Source organism: Schistocerca gregaria, chromosome 2, assembly GCF_023897955.1.
Source record: "Schistocerca gregaria isolate iqSchGreg1 chromosome 2, iqSchGreg1.2, whole genome shotgun sequence".
Taxonomy (NCBI): Eukaryota; Metazoa; Arthropoda; class Insecta; order Orthoptera; family Acrididae; genus Schistocerca; species Schistocerca gregaria.
In genome coordinates this window covers 700,136,599-700,161,896 of record NC_064921.1, presented here as the reverse complement: position 1 = coordinate 700,161,896, position 25,298 = coordinate 700,136,599, and the positions used below count along the sequence as shown (strand labels likewise).

General features: G+C 37.1%; 1 protein-coding gene across 1 annotated transcript in view; it reads right to left on the bottom strand.

The window, feature by feature from the left end:
- Positions 1-25,298, bottom strand: part of LOC126334792 (28S ribosomal protein S7, mitochondrial) — a 72,208-nt gene that overhangs the window by 40,698 nt on the left and 6,212 nt on the right. Inside the window, exons 2-3 of the mRNA XM_049997418.1 lie at positions 12,455-12,640; positions 12,314-12,377 (exon numbers count right to left, since the gene is read on the bottom strand). Coding sequence (XP_049853375.1) covers positions 12,314-12,377; positions 12,455-12,640 — 250 coding nt within the window. The remainder of the gene's footprint in view (positions 1-12,313; positions 12,378-12,454; positions 12,641-25,298) is intronic.

Genomic DNA, 25,298 nt, shown 5'->3' with positions numbered 1-25,298 from the left:
GTAGTGTGGACTATTATGTGAACCTTACTCATGCACTGCTTGTTAGCTACTCTGTCCACTGTTGCCCATTAGTTGCACACTTCTTTCAAAGAAAAGACATACCAAAAACTGGGAAAGACAAGGCCAACAGTAAAACCTATAATGATGGTATCTGCTGGACGGGCCTAGTGCGAATTTCTCCCAAAGAAAAGGTGTTCCAAAAGTGGAAAAGACAAAGGAAATAGCTTTACAGTTAAAAGCCATTATGGCTTTCCTGTTTTGATAACTAAAAATCATTCTCTTCATCAGGAAGAGGAGAAATATTCACAAATACATGTGTTCATAACAATATAATAAGGTGATCAATTACTAATTACAAAATAATTATACAATCATCTTACGACATCTCTCTCTCAGTATCAAATACATTGATATGACAGTGGCATAATTGTGAGAAGTGAAGGAAATAATTAGATTGACTGGGTACTTATAAAGAAAACTAGTATTCAAACAGTCAACAGTATATTTGTCCTGACAAGTAAGGCTGCAGAGGAGAAAGTGTCTAAAAGGCAAACAAAATGAGCCCTAGTGAAGCACCTGGTGAATGTGATCAGTGAGAATGAATTTAAGTTTTATAGTGAGTTCTGCAATTTCATCCTTGCTGTGGATGCGACTAGTGAAAATAGTGTCACAAATAGTGTCACTATTTTAGAACCTGAAGATGAGCTGTAGGGTTCAAGTATTCCGTAAAAACTTCTATAAACAAATGTTGAAAATACTGACATTAATAGAGATCAGTCTAACTGCCATGATCTGTTTGTTATGTTAACTGTGAAACAGTTAGATTAAGGGTAAATGAAGTAGAGAACAAAACTGTCTTAAATGGATAACATCAGAAGTCTTTGGTATCATGGAATGTTGGTGTTGTAGAAGTTGGCAATGCTGGTGGCAATGAAGGTAATATGTGTTTGTTATGGGGTTCTAGAGCACATTCTTAACTCACAGACTGTTATGTTCCTGGGAGAAAACAATCTTCTTTCAAAGAGTCAGAATGGATTATGGAAAAACAACTAGTGGGAAACAAGGTTGTTTTATTCATACAAGATATCATGCAAACAATAGGTGCTGGTTAACAGGCAGATTCCTTCTTTCTGAAAGGCATTTGACCCTGTATTACATCATTGACTAATGTCGAAGATAACATCAAAAAGTGCATCTTCAAAACGGTGTTATACCAGATGGAGTGTTTCACAAAAATGAAGGTAACATTGACCATATCCTAAGGAAGTGTAACAGAAACTCTAATGTTTTTAATATAATTTAAAAAGAATATACATGTTTTGAACACACATTTATTAAACGTGTAAGACAGAAAACTGTGAAACTTGGGATACATATTTATGAATCTCTCAAATTTAGATACAGATATTTAATATGTCATCCACCAGCATCAATACTCAAATTCCTCCCATACTCGGGCAAGCATGTCAATCGTCAGCAATGTTACAGTGTTATGAATTCAGTTCGTCACCTCTTCTAGGTTCTGTGGTAAATGTTGTCCGTAATGAAAGCCCACAGGAAGAAGTCACATGATGTCAAATCTGGTGACCACAGAGACCAGCTGAGAAGAGTTCCTGGTTGTTTGGCGATCAATTCAATAGCTCAGTTGAGTTTCATTCAGATATTTACACACTTGTCGTCTCCAGTGAGGGGATGTCCAGTCTTATTGAAAAATAAAGTGCTCCTCGTTCAGCCTCGGAAACAACCAGTTTTGTACACAGCACAATACTGCTGACTTTTACCCATGTTTCCATCAAAGAAAAATGGTCCCTAAACAAATGAGTGGAACATTGCAAAAAACACATTGATTCTGGACGATTCTTGTGCATTTTCAGTGTGTGCGGGTGGGTTATGTATGCCACAAATTTGAATACTGTGTTTATTTACTTTCCACTAAGGTGGAAAGCTCCTTCATCACTGAGTACGATGCGCTGTTCAAAGTGTTATCATTGTCAATAGCATTCGAAGCTCGTCAGAAAATGTCAAATGTTTGCATAACTTGTACAGCTTCACAACCAACTGACATCTTAAAACACACCAAGTTTTATTCTTGTAGGCAGTTTAACTCCTGACTAGTACGACAAGTTGACTTTCACAATTAATTTAGTGGGATCCTGTTCAGTTGTACTAATATTTATCCAAAACAAGACTGGTTCTGAGATTTTAAAATCACATCTTCAAGTGTATGAAACTGTAACATAAGAGAGGAGGAATAAATGGAAAGTATGTGTAAAAACTAAAAGAGCAGGCAGCTGAAACAAGGTGACTTACTTACTGTATATAGTAATACATAACATGGGTTGAGTCAATCAGTACAAGAGTTCCAATCATTACATGCGGGCAGAACTAGAAAAAATGGAAGGCCCAATAATCAAACTGATCTAAAAATGTAACATCTGGATGCGTGGGGCGAAGTAAACAGAAGAAGAGAACAAACACAGTACTCACTCAGTCCGCCGCCGGACAGCAGTATGTTAGGAACGCCAACCACTATTGTGTGGAGGGCCATGCCGGAGGTCTGGAAACACAGTGCCTCACAGGCACCAACTGTGTACAAGCAAGTAAAGTGACATTATCAGTGATGATGTAAAATAAAATTGGACTGATTAGTTAGAGTGCTTACAATGTTTCATTTAATGACATAATAGAATATGAACGATCTTTGGTACTCTGATAGGCTAAATAACTCTCAAGCGCGTAACAATTTGCGACTTTTTAGGCAACAAGGCAATGGTATGCCCGTAAACTGAATGAACAAAGGATAAAAAACAGTGGTAAAAATTAATGGTAATATAAACCATCAGAAAGAAATTTTCATTCTGCAGTGGAGTGTGCATCGATATGAAACTTTCTGGCGAATTAGAACTGAGTGCTGGACCAAGACTCGAACTTTGCCTTTTGCTGGAAAGAGCTCTACTGAATGAGCTACCCAAGCACAACTTACAACCTGTCCTCACAGCTTTACTGGCGCAAGCAGAGCTGTAAGAACAGGTCATCGATCATGTTTGGTTAACTCAGTTGGAAGAGCATTTGCCCATGAAAGACAAAGGCCCTGAGTTCGACTCTTGGTATGGCACACAGTTTTAATTTGCCAGGAAATATAAACCACGCTAAGTAAAGCATCACATGCATGATACATTATGGGCTAAGTGGCAAAAATAAAATACACAAAAAACATCACCAATCTAAAATAGGTGTAGTAATGTGAGCATCAAAATAACACACAAGAATGATCAAGTTGGAACCCATACAATTCACAAAGGACAGCTAAGCGAAGCAACTAAATGAATGGGAGATAAAGTAAATCTGCACCCTACAGATTAGAAAAAAATATGTGCTGCAATAGGTAACTAGAAAATGGTACATAGGCCAATCATTATTCCTTTGTATAATGTATGGCACCAACCTGATCTTTTTTGTGCATTGTTTCAATGCTTTCATTTTAGACTTGTGATGGTTTTTATATATTTTTTTATTTAATTTTTGTCACTTGGACCAATAATGTATCATACATGTGAAGATTTGCTCTGCATGGTTTATATTACCATTAATTTTTATCACTGATCTCACTATTTTTATACCTTGTTCATTCATTTTACCTGTGCACCATCACCTTAAAACATCAGATATTGTCACATGCTTGAAAGTTATTTAGCCTATCGGAGTAGCAGAACTTGCTCATATTCTATTATGTCTTAAATGTAGTATAGTAAGTGCTTGGACAGTCACTCCAGATTTTCTATATCATTGCTGATAACATCAGTTTATTTGCTTTGCACAGTTGACACCCACACTCACCGTGCTTCCACACCTCTGGCGTAGCCCTCCACAAAGTAGTGGTTGACGTTCCTACCATGCTTCTGCCCAGTGGTGGACAGTGTGAGTACTGTGTTTGTTCTCTACTTCAACCCCCCCCCCCCCTCCCCCGCATATGTTACATTTTTAACTGATTTGATTATTCGGCTCTCCCCTTCTTTTTTCTATTCTCGCCTCTATGCGATGATTGGAACTCTTGTACTGACTGGCCCAACCACATGCCGTTTATTACCAGATACAATTTGGTGGTGATGCAGCAATCAATATCTCGACACACAATACTTTGTAATATGTACAAGGTTGTTATAATTAAACTTTCAAAACACTGTATAAATAACACCACTGGTCAGAATGATGTCAAATTGCAATGGAATATAGTTGAAGGAGGAGGAAAAGATACAGAAGAAGAAGAAGAAGAAGAAGAAGAAGAAGAAGAAGATGATGATGAAGATGAAGAAGAAGGAGGAGGGGAAAAGTATGAAAATTGATCAACAGATGGCACTGTATGTGTTAGAATACATAAATGAAAAAAGGTGTCATGTGCATATGTGCATGACCCACTTAAGTTGGTATAAACATGTCGGGTACACGGCTTTTCCACCTTTCCCGTCTACGACGTTCACCATAACTGTCTCAATGCAGGATCGCACTCTGATTGTAAAGCTGTGTTAAAAGATTAATGACTGTGCACATGTGGCTCTGCAGAAGTTCTGGACATGTAAGTGTTTGAAAAAAAGGTGTTGTGAAACTAAATTTCCAATGCATTGATCCAGTTTGGATGTCTTTTAGTTTAAGAATTACAGATACTTAAAGACAAATAAAAATTAGTGCAAGAACTGTGAAATTAACATTGACTAAATAAAAACAGCTACACAGAAAAACATTGTGTCAACTGTTGGTCACTGACGAGTGCTACCAGTAGAGTTGCAGTCTAGCATTGTGCAATTATTTACACAGCATCTTTAAATGGAAAACTACTTATTAGGATTAATAAATAATTTTCACTTATAAAGAATCCATACAAACTAATGAATACTGCAGAATTTTGTAGAGTTTGTGTTCCCAATGCATAGGACAACATATAAAACACAGCTTACTTAATCAGGAGGATATATCAAACATGGTGCTCACGTATGAATGAGCTGGCTTTAATTATGATTTTGTGTGTGGAAAATACAACTTCAGTTTGTGTGGCACGTTGGCCGCACAGTTATGGAGGCTTTCCAATTTCAGCAACAGTGTTGTATTACAATACATAGCATATTTCGCAAGACTAATCACTGCACTTAGAGAAAATTCCAAGGCAGTCAACTCTTGGCATTTTACATGTATGTGATGAGCTGAAATAATTTAACCATTTTACAATTTATACTAGATTAGATTTTGCTCAACTGGGATACCTTACAGAGTTCATATGAAAAGTACCCAAAGGTGGGATCAACTTTTTTGAACCGCCTAAACAGTGTTGCAAGTAGAGTCCCAGCTATCACACTATACAGCCACTCCTGAAACTGTACCCTCATTTGCAAGTAATTGATAAAAAGAAATTACGAATATCACATAATGACCAGAACCTTAAAAATATTAGTATCATGCAGAATGGCGGCATAGTGTAATGGTTAAGGTATATGGAACCAGCTGTGGGTTTGAATCCTGTCAAGTGCTATGAATTTTTTTATTTTTAAATAACTCTGATCAGTATTTTTGTTCAATTACTTGGTTTAAATGTAATTTTTTTCCATTTATAAATGTTTGTCAAGTCACTTTAACCATCTTATTAACTTTTTCATTTGCTTTAATTTTTCTTCCAATCATTTAATATTTCTGTCCATGTGATTTTTATCGTTTTTATGTATTGGCTGCAATTTAATTTCTTCCATTTTTTCATCTTATATTTCTGTAAATAAGTTATACAAAACTGCAACCAGTCACTTTTTTGAATAATTATGTTTTATTCCGTGAACCGGTTTTCAAACCTTTTCAGGTTCATCTTCAGATGGTTACAGGAAGTTACATAATTATTGCTAGCATAATGCTAGGTGCTGGCTCTATGATAAAAAGATGAAACACACTTTAATATATCACCATGACTATAGCTTATCTGTCGATATGGATGTAAATTTAGTTTTTTACTTACTGCGGCAGTATAGGTGGCTTTTCTTGGTTAGTGTCCATCTGTCTGCCTCCATTTTGATGCCCAGTTGTTATATCACTACACACACTTCCACACAAACTATATTAATTTACACTCTGACAGTGAAATTTTTCCAGCATACAGCATGCTCTTTACAACTGTTGCTTTTAACAAAGATCTTGACAGAAAGATATGGCATAGGCCTACTTTGCACAGAGATGTAATTTGTTCTTCTTTACATGTATTAAAGTCGATATAAGAGCAAATATTTTAATCAGACTGGCGATACCATGAGACTACAAAACAAAATTAATAAATAAATTACTACAAGAACAAACTTCAGGTGATCTGATATCTTATTTCTATTTGTATATGACATATAATACAGGCAGTTTTTAGTATTTTTTAAAACATGATTGGCATTAACATGAATACCCAGGAATCAATGATACAGAGTTATTGTATCTGAAGTGAGATGCAGCTATCCGTTAGACTAAAACCTTTATGTTTAAATTTAAATTAATAACAAACCTTCAGATGAACTTTTGACTTATTTCTGTTGTTATGTTAACATGATCTGGGGTATTAGCAAGAGTAGATTCTGTTTATTTCAGATAAAGGTATATGTATAAAAGTTATAGTGATTTTAATGGACTAAAGCTGTTTGTATGGTTGGCTGTACACTTTATATTTAAAAAACCACGAACAAAAGTTCTTTAACAGTTAACTTATTTTTATTCTAACATTAAAGTGATCTGGAATATTGGTAAAGGCAGCTTCTGTTAGTTCCAGCTAGAAGTAATATGTATAAAAGTACTGATTTATGTTAGCAGTAGAGGGCTTTAACATTTAGAAATACAGTACAGGTTTTATTCTGTGGTAGGATATTACATTGACACCGGTATAGCTAGGATGTAAGGAGACGGAGGGGGGTTGTTGGGGGCTGCTTTATTACAAACGCTATGTTGATGACACTCTCATTCTGTTCAATGGAACAACAGAAGAAATAGATAATCTAGCCAAAGAACTTAATAAAATTCAATTCACAGTAGAATATGAAACACCAGAAGGCATTAACTATCTTAATCTAACAATCTCAAATAAAAATCAAAAGCATAAATTTCAAATTTTCAGAAAGCCAACAACCATCAATATTACCATACAAAAATCCTCTTGCCATCCAGACCAACATAAAAAAGCATTCTTCAGAACAATGGTTAATCACATGCTGAAAATCACGCTTGACAAAAATGAAAGACAAAAAGAAACAGAAATTATTAAATCAATTGCTTCCAGCAATGGGTACAACCCTACAATAATAGATAAACTACTCCATACAGCAAAATTAAATCAAACAACTGCTGAACAACCGCCCACAAACAAGAAGACAACATTTATAAGTCTGCCTTTCCTAGGGAAGATTTCTCACCACATTGCCAACCTCTTCAAGACATACAACATAAAAATAAGTTTCTTCACCAACAACAAAATACAAAATGAAATCATTCACAGCACCAACACCACTATACAACAGTATCAAAAGTCAGGTGTGTACCAGCTCATTTGCACATCATGTGCAAGCTTCTACATTGGACAAACTAGTAGAAGCTTCACAATAAGATTTAAAGAACACATAGATGCACTCCGTCTTAACAACCTGAATAAGTCCATTTTTCCTCACATCTTGCCCAACGCAATCATTCTGCAAACAACATAGAACAGAATCTCCAAATACTCCACTTTGCCAACAATGGCACAACACTTGACTTTCTTGAAGAAACTGAAATATTTATCTACACAAATAAAGCACCTGACTGCCTACTCAATGATCAAATTGAACTGAGAAACAAATTTTTCCTTCAGAACTTTCAAGATCTACTAGTTCAAAACAAATAACCACTCAACGAATGCTACACCGCCTCCCGTTCCCCCCTCCCTCTCCTTACATCCTAACTACACCGGTGTCAATGTAATATCCTACCACAGAATAAAACCTGTACTATATTTCTAAATGTAAAAGCCCTCTACTGCTAACATAAATCAGTACTTTTATACATATTACTTCTAGCTGGAACTAACAGAAGCTGCCTTTACCAATATTCCAGATCACTTTAATGTTAGAATAAAAATAAGTTAACTGTTAAAGAACTTTTGTTCATGGTTTTTTAAATATAAAGTGTACAGCCAACCATACAAACAGCTTTAGTCCATTACAATCACTACAACTTTTATACATATACCTTTATCTGAAATAAACAGAATCTACTCTTGCTAATACCCCAGATCATGTTAACATAACAACAGAAATGAGTCAAAAGTTCATCTGAAGGTTTGTTATTAATTTAAATTTAAATATAAAGGTTCTAGTCTGACAGATAGCTGCAACTCACTGCAGATACAATAACTCTGTATCATTGATTCCTGGGTATTCATGTTAATGCCAATCACATTTAAAAAAATGCTACAAACTGTCTGTATTATATTGTAATATACAAATAGAAATAAGATATCAGATCACCTGAAGTTTGTTCTTGTAGTAATTTATTTATTTATTTTATTTTGTAGTCTCATGGTATCGCCAGTCTGATTAAAATATTTGCTCTTATATCGACTTTAATACATGTAAAGAAGAACAAATTACATCTCTGTGCAAAGTAGGCCTATGCCATATCTTTCTGTCAAGATCTTTGTTACAAGCAACAGTTGTAAAGCGCATGCTGTATGCTGGAAAAGTTTCACTGTCAGAGTGTAAATTAATATAGTTTGTGTGGAAGTGTGTGTAGTGATATAACAACTGGACATCATAATGGAGGCAGACAGAAGGACACTAACCAAGAAAAGCCACCTATACTGTCGGAGTAAGTTAAAAACTAAATTTACATCCATATCGACAGATAAGCTATAGTCATGGTGATACATTAAAGCGTGTTCCATCTTTTTTCATAGAGCCAGCACCCAGCATTATGCTAGCAATAATGATGTAGCTTCCTGAAACTATCTGAAGATGAACCTGAAACGGTTCGAAAACCGGTTCATGGAATAGAACATAATTATTCAAAAAAGTGACTGGTTGCAGTTTCGTACAACTTATTTACATTCAATATACAGTAACGGTTCTAAAATATCCGTAATGGATAAACACAAACATTATTTCACATGGCACAAAACCCACTGCTCCATACCACAAATTATTAATTACTTTGTCAAAACTTATAATAAAGTTGGCTCACATCATGTTTCTCCTATGCCAATATGTTCTACACGATCTGTTCAGTTCCTTTATGACCCTCTCACTGGTGTTCCCTATGGACAATATGGTGAAATCTTGATACCTCTCATTCCACAGTATTCCCACATTTCCTCTAAATTGTGCACAGTAAATTGAGGACCACTGTCCAACAATAACATGCCAGGCTTCCCCACTTGCACAAAATAGTCCTTTTCTTTCTTCTTTATCAAGACTCCCTGAAATATATCTGTAGCAGTAACCCCAGAAATATACCTGTTGTGGCCTTCATCAGTGCAGTTGAGCAGTTGGCTCTCAAACTACCTCCAAGTGAAATCGAAGTTGTCCGACGAGATACATGCAGGTTGTTCACCAAGCATTGTGGTGTTACCAGCACATAAGGGGACTGCTACCATCATTCTACAGAAGGCAGACTATGATAGCACAGTTTGACAACTTCTGGATGCCAGAGTGAAATTTTCACTCTGCACCGAGTGTGCGCTGATATGTAACTTCCTGGCACATTAAAACTGTGTGCTGGACTGAGACTTGAACTCGGGACCTTTGCCTTTCGGGATCAAGTGCTCTACCATCTGAACTACCCAAGCACGAGTCACGCCCCGTACTCACAACTTTACTTCTGCTAGTACCTCGTCTCCTACCTTCCAAACTTTACAGAAGCAATTTTGAAGTTCACATAGTCTTTAAAGTTCAGTATGATGGTAGATTAACAGGCCACAATGCAAACAAAGATGTATAAGAAGCAGTGAAATGAAAATGAGACATGACGGAATAAAAATTCACCAGCTGCTAGTAAGACACACACACTGAGGGATCCGTACAAACTTAATTAGGTATACGGACTGTTCATCCATCACCAGAATCAATCAAAAACCTCGATGATTTTTGTCTGTTATCAATATTGATACTGGCAAGATAGTGGCCCCAGGCATACCAACACTTTCAAGAATGTTTTAATTTCAAATTTGAAGTCGAATAAAAGCAATGTTTTTTGTGAGTTATAATTAAAAAATTAACAATTTCCTATTTTTTTCCCTTTACTTGTACTGTGAAACCTTTCTTCTTGCCAAATTTCATTATTCTATGTCATGAAGAAGTACCCTGTACATTTTACTGAGTGAGTCTGCGAGTAACCAAATATGTGACATAAATGGCCACATCTTTTGATTGCACAAACTTATAAAATTTTCATTTTTACGCCATCAAAGTACTGTAGACCACAGTATGTGACACAAATGTCAACTTGAAATATCAACCAGTTCCTGAGAAAATGGGGTCAGATATATATACAGAAAGTCTGATAACAAATGACATTTCTTCCATGTGATATAATTACAAGTTAACAATTTCAGGATTTTTCCTTTGGTTGTAGTGTCAAACCTTGCTTCTTGGCAAATTTCAGGATCTATGTCAACAGGAAGTACAGTTTTAAAAATTCGGACATACAAACATAGATACATACATATATACATCATATGTACATACAGATAGACAAATGGGCAGTTAAGTGATCCTATATGGATTCATTTTTTCCGATTGAAGTACAGAACCCTAAAAAGTAAGTAAACTGTTTACTATTTCAAACATAATCACCATAAATGTTAACATATTTAATCTACTGTGGGACAAGATGACACTAGTTTCATGGAAAAATGTTTGTGGTTGCCAATGACACCATGATTGTACCCAAGTATGCAACTCTTTGTCTGAAGCAAATTGACAAATGTCATTCCTCAGGGCTCCAAAAATAAGGAAATCGCGTGGGGAGCGATTGGGACTGTATGGATGATGTGTAGGAGCTCTCCAGCAAAACTACTGCAGTGGAATTGGAACAACCTAGGCAACATGTGGGTGGGCATTATCCTGCCATCCTTCAACATTCATGGGTGTTAGGACTCGACGGCTCACTGGCTTTTTTAGAACATGACACAACAATTAATGCACAGTGCTATGTGGACGCTTTGCAAAAACAGAAGAGTACCATGGCGTCCACAGGCCCAAGAATGTTGAAGGACAGCATCATTCTGTTGCAGGATAATATTCACTCACGTGTTGCCGAGGTTATTTTGACTGACTTTAGAAGTTTCGCTGGGGGAAAAAAAAACCTTATACATCCACCATACAGTCCAGATCCTTGACCATGTAATTTCCATATATCTGGACTCTTGAAGAAAGATATTGATGGCTGTCAATTTGATTTGGATGAAGAGATGGTCACCTGACTGCAAACAGGGTTGTGTAGGCAATCGTAAACATTTTTATGTGAAGGCATTGACCATCTTGTCTCACAATGGTGATTACTTTTGAAATATAATTTTTGAAAACAGTATTGGCAAAGCACTGACTTGATTAGATAATCTGAAATAACAATCAGTCTTGATCACTATTTTTATTAAAAGTCTCATGTAATGGTAAATGGTTTTTATCCTATCTAGATCATCATCAGTCCATGTCTCATAAGGTGGTGAGCAGAATACAAGTGGAGCACTGACAAGTTTCAGAAGACACCTCTGGCAGCTTGAGCAGTTTACTCTAATTCCTCCCTAACCCCCCCCCCCCCCCCCCCGAATTAGTTGCATTTTCATTTGACTGCCCCCATTATACTTACAGGAGAGATCATTCTACAGAGATTACAAAACAAGTGACAGAGTAGATAGTTTCAGTAGGGGTTTTACTGTAGGTAAGCCACAAAACAATCACTAGAAATGATGTGTTTATATCAGGGAAATGGTGTTGGTGTTCCTAACCTCTGTATATGTTGGTAGGATGTTCTACAGTAATGCACACAGCTGGACAAGCCTAAGTTTGTCTTGGTCATGTATGATGCACAGTGATGAACAGTATTCAAAATTAAGTTGAAATTATAAGTTTACTCTGACCGCTGATTGAATTAATTGTTAGCTTGCAGAGAGCAAAATCAGTCACAACATGACAGGGCAATATATGACCTCCTTGGAGAAAAAAATTATTTCATGCAAATGCTAGAAAGAGCTGTTATATTACCATTTAGTTAATAAACTCTAAATTTGCATTCTTTTAATAAACACAAAGTCGAATTCTTCCAAATTTTTACATACCTTTTGTACCAGCTCTCGGGCTAAAGCTTTCCGTCCCGATTTCATAACATGATTTGTAAATTTCCTGCAAATCATAATGCAATAATGTATTCACAACAGATTAAATTAATAAATATACAGTGAAAAATGTTGTTTATTTACCTGACAATATCATCATGAAAAACAGACGAAGTCTGATCATTTAGGGCGGCTTTCACAGGTAAATGTGAGAGCTTCTGGGCTTCTCCTTCTTCTATTAATCTATTCTGTTCATTCTGCTTAAATACAGGGTCAATAAAATATGGTGCGTATGAACTAAACGATGCTTGTTTCACAACATTACAGCATCTGGAAGACATGAATACACTCATTTAAAAAAAAAAAAAAAAAAAAAAAAAAAAAAAAAAAAAAAAAAAAAAAAATACACACAAAATGACAGAATAAAAACTAATTGCTAAAATGGTTTTAACAATGTGTTTGAATGGTGATGTGTGGAAACACATTTGATTTCACCACCAACAAGGTTAGATTTCAAAACCCTACATGTGGATAAAAACAAATAAAAATTGATTTGAAAACCCTACATGGATATAAAAACAAATAAAGATTGGCTTGTTCAGCAACATACAAAATTACAGAACATCTGTACCTGAGATGCTGCTATTGCAGGCAGAAAAGATATGCCATGAGTTAGCTAAAGACTGATCACAATCTTGATTTGAGGAAGCAAATCGGCCATATCCCTTTCAAAGGAATAATCACAGCAATTTCCTAAAGCAATGTAAAGAAAACCACGGAATACCCATCTGATCAGGAAATCAAAGTTATGTCCTCCCTAATTTGACTGAATCTCTAGTGTTTTACTCTGTGTTGCTTTGCTCAGTGTAGTTGTTGCAGGAGTGAATTTTAATTTGCTCTCCTTGCCAGTCTTTTCGTTTGTGTTGTCTGCTATTTGGAGTTCAATTTAAAAATAATCATCCTCTATTTTCTATATTTGTGTGTGATATATTATTATTATTGTAAATGACTAATCAAATTTATGTCGAATGGGCATCAAATCTCATTAAAACATTTACACAAGGCTTTTGAATGCCTCTACTAATATTAACACTATGATTCACAGCTCAAAAAGCAGCACAATCAATGGCACACAGTAAATGAAAACCCGTGCATGAAGTTTGTATGCATCCAGGTGGCTGTTGTTGTGGTCTTCAGTCCTGAGACTGGTTTGATGCAGCTCTCCATGCTACTCTATCTTGTGCAAGTTTCTTCATCTCCCAGTACCTACCGCAACCTACATCCTTCTGAATCTGCTTAGCGTATTCATCTCTTGGTCTCCCTCTACGATTTTTACCCTCCACGCTGCCCTCCAATACTAAACTGGTGATCCCTTGATGCCTCAGAACATGTCCTACAAACCGATCCCTTCTTCTGGTCACGTTGTGCCACGAACTTCGCTTCTCTCCAATCCTATTCAATACTTCCTCATTAGTTATGTGATCTACCCATCTAATCTTCAGCATTCTTCTGTAGCACCATATTTCGAAAGCTTCTATTCTCTTCTGGTCCAAACTAGTTATCGTCCATGTTTTACTTCCATACATGGCTACACTCCATACAAATACTTTCAGAAATGACTTCCTGACACTTAAATCTATACTCGATGTTAACAAATTTCTCTTCTCCAGAAACACTTTCCTTGCCATTGCCAGTCTACATTTTATATCCTCTCTACTTCGACCATCATCAGTTATTTTGCTCCCCAAATAGCAAAACTCCTTTACTACTTTAATTGTCTCATTTCCCAATCTAATTCCCTCAGCATCACCCGACTTTATTCGACTACATTCCATTATCCTCGTTTTGCTTTTGTTGATGTTCATCTTATATCCTCCTTTCAAGACACTATCCATTCCGTTCAACTGCTCCCCCAAGTCCTTTGCTGTCTCTGACAAAATTACGATGTCACTGGCGAACCTCAACATTTTTATTTCTTCTCCATGGATTTTAATACCTACTCCGAATTTTTCATTTGTTTCCTTCACTGCTTGCTCTATATACAGATTGAATAACATCGGGGAGAGACTGCAACCCTGTCTCACTCCCTTCCCAACCACTAATTCCCTTTCATGTCCCTCGACTCGACGGCCTTGGGAGAGCCAGTCCTGACAAAACTCTACCATCTGGTGAGCAAGATGTATGAGACAGGCAAACTACCCTCAGACTTCAAGAAGAATATAATAATTCCAATACCAAAGAAAGCAGGTCAAGATGTGAAAATTACCGAACTATCAGTTTAATAAGTCACAGCTGCAAAATACTAACGCGAATTCTTTACTGACGAATGGAAAAACTAGTAGAAGCCGACCTCGGGGAAGATCAGTTTGGATTCCGTATAAATGTTGGAACACGTGAGGCAATACTGACCCTACGACTTATCTTAGGAGCTAGATTAAGGAAGGGCAAACCTACGTTTCTAGCATTTGTAGACTTAGAGAAAGCTTTTGACAATGTTAACTGGAATACTCTCTTTCAAATTCTGAAGGCTATTTACAATTTGTACAGAAACCAGATGGCAGTTATAAGAGTCGAGGGACATGAAAGGGAAGCAGTGGTTGGGAAGGGAGTGAGACAGGGTTGCAGTCTCTCCCCGATGTTATTCAATCTGTATATTGAGCAAGCAGTAAAGGAAACAAAAGAAAAATTTGGAGTAGGTATTAAAATTCATGGAGAAGAAATAAAAATGATGAGGTTCACCGATGACATCGTAATTCTGTCAGAGACAGCAAAGGACTTGGGGGAGCAGTTGAACGAAATGGATAGTCTCTTGAAAGGAGGATATAAGATGAACATCAACAAAAGCAAAATGAGGATAATGGAATGTAGTCGAATTAAGTCTGGTGATGCTGAGGGAATTAGATTAGGAAATGAGACACTTAAAGTAGTAAAGGAGTTGTGCTATTTGGGGAGCAAAATAACTGATGATGGTCGAAGTAGAGAGGATATAAAATGTAGACTGGCAATGGCAAGGAAAGCGTTTCTGAAGAAGAGAAATTTGTTAACATCGAGTATAGATTTAAGTGTCAGGAAGTCATTTCTAAAAGTATTTGTATGGAGTGTAGCCATGTAGGGAAGTAAAACATGGACGATAAATAGTTAAAACAACGCCGTTGCAACTGGAATATTAAACTATGTAGAACCGACTTAAACATGAACATTAATAGATGTACAACAGCTTCATATATTTATTAGAAGAACAGCCCGTTCCTGGTAGCTGAGTGGTCGGCGCGACGGACTGTCAATCCTAAGGGCCCGGGTTCGATTACCGGCTGGGTCAGAGATTTTCTCCGCTCAAGGACTGGGTGTTGTGTTGTCCTAATCATCATCATTTCATCCCCATTGACGCGAAAGTTGCCGAAGTGGCGTCAAATCGAAAGACTTGCACCAGGCGAGCGGTCTACCCGACGGGAGGCCCTCGTCACACAACATTTTATTTCATTAGAAGAACAAGTAACATTATTATGAAAAGGAAAGTTGCTACTCACCATACAACGGAGATGTTGAGTCGCAGAAAGGTGCAACAAGAAGACTGTCAGAAATAAAGCTTTTGGCCCATAACGCCTTCATCAAAAATAGACCCCCCCCCCCCAAACGCACAAACAATGCAACTTGCACATACAATTGCAGTCTCAGGCAACTGTAGCCATAATATAAGCAGCAGCACCAGCCTGGCTGCTGCTCACAGTATGGCTACAGTTGCCGGAGACTGCAGTTTGTGTGTGTGTGTGTGTGTGTGTGTGTGTGTGTGTGTGTGTGTGTGTGCGCACGCGCATGCGCACGTGCACATGCGTGCACGTGCTTCGATATGTGTCTGTAGTCTATTTTTGACAAAAGCCTTATTGGCCGAAAGCTTTATTTGTGATAGCATTTTTATTGTGCCTATCTGTGACTCAGCATCTCTACTATGCGATGAGTAGCAAATTTCTTTTTCATAATATTGTTACATTCCATCCTGGATTTTCCATTGTTAGAAGAATAATCGTTCATTTTTGCAGTGTATGTTGGCAACATGTTGATTTTAAGTAATAACCCACAAGAGAAGGGAAGTGACAAAAAGAAACTCAAACTACAATTTACATTCAAAAATCTGGTAGTATTGAATTGTTTGAGAATCAGAACCACAAAAGGGAGTACTGTAGATGAATCCGTCTTTATATAGAATGAATACTTGATAAATGCAACATGAAGAATTGTACTCCAAAGTTGACAAACTCTGAACAACAATTTCATACTCAGACATGACCTGTGATCCAAGACAGATGAAGAGAGAACAGTCATGAGAAATATTCCTTAAGACGAACTGTAAGCAGGGAATGTATGAACAATCATCCACAAAATTTGCATATGCAATTGCAGCTATAAGTCATTTCAACAATAATCCACGAATACTGCATTGACAAGTAACTGAAAGAATCCTGTGATACATGAAAGGACTTAAGATTGAAACTGTCACTGTCTAGTGCTGAAAATTAGGCTGGAGACACAGGGGGTAGAAAATCAGCCACTGGATTTATGATTAAATTACAAGCAGGTGCAATTTCTTGGAGCAGCAGAAATAGCCTACAGCAACTGTATCAATTATTGCAAATGAAAACAAGATCTTTACTTCAACTTGGTCACGAGACACACACCAAACATACTGATACCAGACATCAATTTCTTAGAGAAAAATAGAATCGGCTCAGGTTATAAAGGAACAAAGTCCAACAGAGCAGAAACTCACTCAAATCTAGATGAAGCAACTCTCATGGCTACATAATCACCTAACTGAAGATTGTTATAATTCAATGACGTAAAATGTGTTTCTATGCACAAGCAATGTGATACTTCTTGCTCTTTCAGTTTAAATCTCTCTTTGAGTTTCTTTTTGTCACTTCCCTTCTCTTGTGGGTTATAACTTAAAATCAGCATGTTGCCAATATAAATTTCAACAATTAATTTATCACTTTCAACTTCTAACAAATACATAGACCTTTTGTACATCTATTAATGTGCAAATTTAAGACTGTTTTATTTAGCTTAATATTCTAGTTGCAACTATATCAACATTGAATACTGACTAATGATTTGGTGTCACCTGAGTAACAAATGCATCAGAAATGTTTTAACCACTCTAAAACTGCTCAAGTTGACTGTTGGTAATGTTACTGTGAATTGGAAAGGTGAAGGAACAACTACAGCTCTGATAAGACGAGAACCATTGAGCATCGTGGAGTGTGAGTATAAAAAATTGCAAGAAATCAATTCCAATTCCAACTGATTTCCAAAGTACTGGCTCTGAGCACTTTGGGACTTAACATCTGAGGTCATCAGTCCCCTAGAACTTAGAACCACTTAAGCCTAACTAACCTAAGGACATCACACACATCCATACCTGAGGCAGGATGCGAACCTGCGACTGTAGCGGTCACGCGGTGCCAGACTGTAGCGACGGCCAGCTCCAAAGTACTACCAGCAGTCCAACAAGCACAATAATTCTGTGCAGGGAGTTAAAAAGAAGAAAGGTACAGTAGTCAGGCAGCTCCTCACACATACACTTCTATAGTCAATGTTAAGCGACGCTTGAGGTGGAGTAGAGTGAGACAGTTTGATGGAAGGTTTTAGATTAGGTGAATGCCTGGAATGTTATCTGGTATCATGTATGTACAGATGAGATGGTGTTATTGTTATGGTTTGGGGATGTTCCATGTGCTTAGGATGTGGTTCCCCTATTGTGCTTAAGAAAATGCTGAATGTGGAGGGATATGAAGACATGTTACAGCATTGTGTACTGCATTTAGTACAGGAACAGTTTGGGTTGTTTTGAAAAACAGTCTTACGCAAACACAATTCATTTATTTTTGTATTTACCCAGACATGTTTTGATACCTTTGTGTCATCTTCTGTGGGTCAAATCCCTATTTCTGTAAAGTACACTATGAGATTTATAATAATTAACTGTTGTATCCCTAAGAATTACAATATGTGCAATTTGCTTTGTTTTGTTCAGATGCTCATCGTACAATTACATTGCTAAATGAACTGCATTATTATACACCAGTTTTTTGTGCTCTTTTCCATACTTTTTTGACAGCATGTCATCTGCAAACTAGCTATGAAGACAATTAATGCATATTTATTAAGAACTGTTTCGTGGGTAGTGGTTACATGCGTTTCTGTATTTACATTTTTTTGTCCTGTTGCATGTCTGGATGGTTTCTCAGTCAATGGTTATTCAGTGTGAAAAAGTGTGTGGAAACAGTGCCCTGAATATCCATTGATCGAGACATCAACAAGACATGCAACACGATGAAAATGTAAGTACCGAAACACACATAACCTCTAACCACGAAACAGTTCCTGATAAATACGCATTAATTTTCTTCATGTCTAATTTGCAGGTGACATGCTGTCAAGAAAACGACAAAAAAAGAGCGCAAAAAATTGGTGTTTAATAGTGCATTTCATTTAGCGATGTAATTAAAGTTGAGTGTCTAAACAAAACAAAGCAAACTGAATATACTGTAATTCTTAGGTCTACAACAGTTAAATTATTATAAGTCTCATATTGTACTTTAATGAAATAAGAATTTGACCCAGAGAAGATGACACATAGGTGTGGAAACACGTCTGGGTAAATGTAAAAATAAACAAATTGTGTTTGCATAAGGCTGATTTTTAAAACAACCCAATTTTAAATCACAAACATGGAACATCATCAAGAGGAGCTTCAAACCTTAGTAAAATGAGCAACAGTTTGTAGACAATGCACCCTGGCATGAACAAGTGTCTATGAAGTTATGATTTGTAGACAATAACATTCTTCAAATGGCCTGGTCAGCTGAGTGCTCCGAATTGAACCCAACTGAACACCTTTGGATGAATTGGAAAGCTAACTGCGCTTCAGGCCTCAGTGCCTACCTTCTCTAGTTTCAGCTCTTTAAGAAGAATAGGCTGCCATTCCTCCATAGAAATCACGACACCTCACTGAAAGCATCTCCAGCAGAGTTCAAGTTGTCATAAAGGCAAAGGGTGGACATAACATGTGGCGGTAAGTTACTATGGGACCAAATTGCTGAGGTCATCGGTCCTTAGCCGTACACACTACTTAATCTAAGATTAACTAACTTACGCTAATGACAAAACACACACACACACACACACACACACACACACACACACACACACACACACATGTCCGAGGGAGGACTCGAACCTCCGACTAGGAGAGACGCGCGAACCGTGGCAAGGAGCCCCAGACCACGTGGCTACCCTGCACAGTTAGAGTGGACATACCCCATATTAATTTCCACTAATAGGTGTCCGGGCACTTTTGATCAGTACTAGGAAGAGAAATGATTTATAGTTATAGTATCCATCACTCAGCATCAGGCCACTATCAACCCCTTGTCACAGAGATCATTTCCTTGTCGGAGATCCAGGTGCAAGACATGCCCATTCCACCCAGCCAGGACTTCCTACTCCAGTCCAGACATAGGATTATCCTACCCCACGGAGGCAGGGACATGTCTGAAAGCAGTCAAAATGTGGCCAAAAACAAAACTGACCATCCAGCTGAGCACAACATACTTGATTTCAATTGGGGAAAGAAAAACAGCTAGGCCTATACAAATGGTCAGCACGTTGCCTTATTTTTCACTAACAAAGCGTAATGTAATTGAAAATTCTACTCACTCCAAATCCCACTGAGAAGTCGCAATAATGGTCCATGGAACACACAAATAATTGACTAACTCTGGTGTCATCCCTTTTAAGGTTTTCACAAACTTTCTGTTTGAATTTTTTTTATATTTCTGTCACTCCATTTTGTTTCTATGTGTAAGGTACAGTTGTTGGATATCTTATTTCTTCATTATTTAAAAAGTTTGATAGTTCCAATTTAGTTTCATGTTACATGGATCATTCTGCATGATAAATGATAATGATGTGGGACAAGTCATATTACACACACACACACTGCTAATTAATTTGGAAATGTGGTTAAATACTGAATCTTTCTAAGGCTTTTTTTAATTTTATTTTAATATAAATATGTGAATTTGTAATTTCTACCCACCACCTTTTACACATTACCATAGTAGGAATTCTGCTACAGAATACAAAGAGGTGTCAAGTAGAAACTTTTTCAGTTTGTTTTCAAATTTTAGCCTGCTGTCTGTCAGACATTTTATATCACTGGGTAAGTGATCAAAACTTTTTGTTGCAGCATCAAGTACCCCTTTTTGTGCTTAACGCAACCTTAATGTGGAGTAATGAATGTCATTTTCCTTCTGTTATTGTAATTATATACATCATTGTTCATTTTGAACCGTAGTAGGTTATTTACAACAAACTTCGTCTATATCTACATGGTTACTCTGCAGTTCACACTTAAGTGTCTCACAGAGGGTTCATTGAATCATTTTCATACTACTTCTCTACCATTCCACTCTCGAATGGCGCATGGGAAAAAGGAACACCTAAATCTTCCCGTTCGAGCTCTGATTTCTCTTATTTTATTGTGATGATCTTTTCTCCCTACGTAGGTGGGTGTCAACAAAATATTTTCGCTTTTGGAAGAGAAAGTTGGTGATTGAAATTCCATAAATAGATCACGCCGCAAAAAAAAAACAAAACGCCTTTGTTTCAGTAACTGCCACTCCAACTCGCGTATCATATCAGTGACACTCTCACTCCTTTTGCACGATAACATGAAACGACCTGCCATTCTTTGCACTTTTTCAATGTCCTCCGTCAATCTTACCTGGTAAGGATCCCACACCGCAAAGCAATATTCCAGCAGAGGACAGACAAGTGTAATGTAGGCTGTCTCTTTAGTGAGTTTGTCTCATCTTCTAAGTGTTCTGCCAACAAAGTGCAGCCTTTGTTTCGCCCTCCCCACAATATTATCTATGTGGTCTTTCCAATTATGTTGCTCATAATTGTAATTCCTAGGTATTTAGTTGAATTGACAGCCCTTAGATGTGTGTGATTTATCGTATATCCAAAATTTATTGAATTTCTCTTGGTACCCATGTGGATGACCTCGCACTTTTCTTTGTTTAGTGCCAATTGCCAATTTTTGTACCATACAAAAATCCTCTCTAGAGGAATAAGTATACTGTGAAGCAGTAGACAGAATGCTCAACTCCTTAAATAGATGTCTACAAAATGGCTGCAGGCTAGTGCCATATATTATTCTTACAGCGTGTTTCTGGGCAATGCATACTTTCTTTCTTAAAGATGAGTTACTCCAGAACATTATATATAACATTACTGACTGAAAATATGCAAAATATGTCAACTTACTGATTTGTCTTCCTCCAAGATTTGCAATGATTGTAAGTGTAAATGTGGCTGAACTAAGATGTTTTAGAAGTTTGAAATTGCTCTTTTTCCAGTTTAAATTCTCATCAATATGGACATGTAAGAATTTTTAAATTTCCATTCTATTTATTAATGCCTCACCATGTGTTACACTTATCATTGGTGTAGACTCCCAGATGAACAGAACTGAATATGTTGTGTTGTTTTAAAATTGAGGGTGACATAATTAGTGAAAAACAACTCAATCATACTTTTAAGAACATTGTTTCTGTATGTATGTTTGGTGCTAGTGTCATTCGTTCTGCTTTTGTATATTAGTTGGAAGATCATTAACATATGTGAGGTACGACAGTGGTCCAAAGATTGAGCCTTGGGGAAACTCAGACGTGATTTCTCCCCAGTCAGAATTATGTTCCCAGATTATATTGGCTGAATTACTAAATAAAACTTTCTGCATTCTTTTGGTTAGATATGACATTATTCATTGGTTGGCTAGAGCATCAATCCCATAAAACTTCACTTTATCTAGGAGAGTACTGTGATTCACATTGTCAAATGCCTTAGAAAAATCACAGAAAATACCAACTGATGCTATATTATTGTTTAATGCTTGTAAAATTTGGTGAGTGAACACGTAAAATGCATTCTCAGGTGAGCAACCCTTCTGAAGCCCAAAGTGAGATTTGTTGAGGTTGTTATTGTTGCTAAGGTGACATTAGACATTATTCTAGAACACACAACCTTCTCAAAAATTTAGGAAAATGACATAAGCAGTGAAACAAGTTGGTAGTTATTGACATCTCTTTTATCACCTTTTTTACAGAGGTTCTTAACAACTGATTCTTAACTGATATATACCATCAGTCTCCCTGGAAAAACTGTCTTGAGTTCGTGATGCATAACATATTTCCCACAAGACTGGGCTTATTATACGGGAAGAAATCTTTAGCAGTCTTTTGGAAACACTGTAAAACCCAGATATGCTTTCATTTTTAAGAGAATGTATAATTTTCTTAATTTCAAAAGGAGAAGTAGGTGATAGTCCATATGACTGAATTCTATGAGAGTTACTTTTTCCACATACTACTGTGATTTTCTCTTGAGCTGTTTATCCCTGTGCTTTCTATTACATTTAAGAAATGATTATTGAATATTTTTACTACATGTGCTATTTGTTTACATATCCTTCTCTTTGTCAACAAACAATATAAAAATTTTACTACCAGTCTGTTTTCCCACCACCTTCTTGAAGTCTCTGATAATTTCAGGTACTTGATTTTTTTTCACTAAGTGTATACAAAAATATTTATATTGAATTGTCATCTAGTAGTCTAGTAGTGTCAGAAACTGTCTAGTACCTCCAAGTGGCATTGTTTGCATTGATCCACACAAGTCAGATTGTATCAATTCAAGAATACTTTTTGCTCTGAATTCAGAATGCTGAAAAGGCAGTCTTGTCTGTTTACCTTTCTAATAATCAACACATGACATGTACAGGGTGTCCAGGAACACTTTCAATTATTTATTCCACAAGACCCAAACATTGTACAGATTATCATACATAAGTCATTTTGAAGAGAAACCCTGAAAGTCGCCCCCCCCCCCCCCCATGTATACAGTCACAACATAGTTTGGTAATATCCCGATAGTCAGCACTAGTCACAAACATGGTGAGTTCAGATGCGGAGTGAGTTTTCTGTGTGTGTTGGAGTTCAAGAGATGTTTAGAACCAAGTACGGCAAGAAGCCACAAACAAGGAAGGCCATTTAGCACTGACACAACAAATTCGTTACGATGGGTTGCTTGGGCCTAGCAAAGAGAAGCGGACGTCCCAGTGTGAGTGAAGTGAATGTGGAGTGTGTATGAGAGACATTCATAAGGAGTCCATGACAGAAGCTGTCTATGAAACCATTCAAATGGGAGCTAGTGCAGTAGCTCAATGATGAAGACAAAGATACACATTTCAGTTTTGTTTGCAGTTGCAACAATTGAATGAGGATGGCATTGTTGATCGCTTAATTTTTAGTGACGAAGCCACTTTTCACACTAATGGGAAAGTGAACAGGCATAATTGTCGAATCTGGGGTACAAAGCATCCACACAGATGCACTGAATTTGAGAGCTATCCCTCAAAGGTAAATGTTTTTTGTGCCTTGTCACACCGAAAACTGTACGGGCCACTCTTCTTTGCTGAGAGCACTGTCACTGGATATTCCTGCCTGGACATGTTGCACCAATGGCTAGTGTCTCAAATGCTATTGGACTCTCCATTCATCTTTCAGCAGGATGGGGCTCTACCCCATTTTCATCGTGAAGTTTGTGGGTACCTGAACATGGAGCTGCTGCGTCAATGGATCGGCTGTGCTACAGAAGGGGACAGCCTCGCCGATCGCAAGATCTCACTTTGTGTGACTTTTTTCTGTGGCGACACATTAAAGATCTGGTGTATGTACGGCCTCTACCACGTGATGTGCTCCGGAAGAGAATACAGGAAGCGATTGCCACAGTCGACGATGCCATGCTGGGATGGGTACGGCAAGAATTCAATTACCGTATTGACGTCTGCAGGGTCACTCATGGTTTGCATATCGAATGTTTTTTTAAAAAAAACTTTCAGAGTTTCTCTTCAAAATGCAATATGTATGACATCTGTACAATGTTTAGTTCTTGTGCAATAAATAATTGAAAGTATTCTGGACTTTGTATACACCCTATATAATGAAACTGTTCATATTGTTCTGTAAAGCTTCAATTATATCAGGACTTAAATGTCCCAGATTTCTATGTCATAAGTTCATGTCATTTTATTGTGATACTGTTTGGACGGTTGTCTCCTACTACAATTTAGTGGTCATGAACTGCAGATTAAAACTGAATAAATTGCAAAAAGGTAGGAAATTAAGGAGATTGGATCTGGAACTTTGAAAAAATCTGAGGTGGTTGAGAGTCTCAGAGGGAGCAACTGACTGTAAGAGGGGAAAGGAATATAGTAGAAGATGAATGGGTAGCAATGAGAGACGAAATAGTGAAATCAGCACAGGATCAAATAGATAAAAAGACAAGCTCTAGAAGAAATCTGTGAATATCACAGCAGATATTGAATTTAACAGATGAAAGGAGAAAACATAAAAATGTAGCAAAATAAGTGTGCAAAAAGGAATACAAAAGTCTAAAAAAATGAGATTGACAGAATTGTGAAATGGCTGCACACGAGTTGCTAGAGGACAAATGTAAGGCTATAGAAATATGTATCTCTTGGGGAAAGATAGATTTCAGCTGTGGGAAAACTAAAGAGGACTTCGGAGAAAAGAGGAGCAGTGTATGAATATCAAGAGCTCTGATGGAAAGCCATCACTAGACAAGAATGAGAAAGATAGAAAAAAAAAAAAAAAAAATTCACGGAGCAATGGTAGATCTAAGTTGAAAAAAGATCTCTGGAGTAGACAGTATTATGTCAGAACTACTGACTTCCTTGGGAGAACCAGCCATGCAAAACTATTCCACTTGGTGTGAAAGACGTGTGAGGCAGGCAAAGCAGAATGTAATAATTCCAATTGTGAAGAAAACAAGGCTGACAGGTGTGAATATTACCAAACTATCTGTTTAATAAGTCATGGTCACAAAATATATTACAAATTCT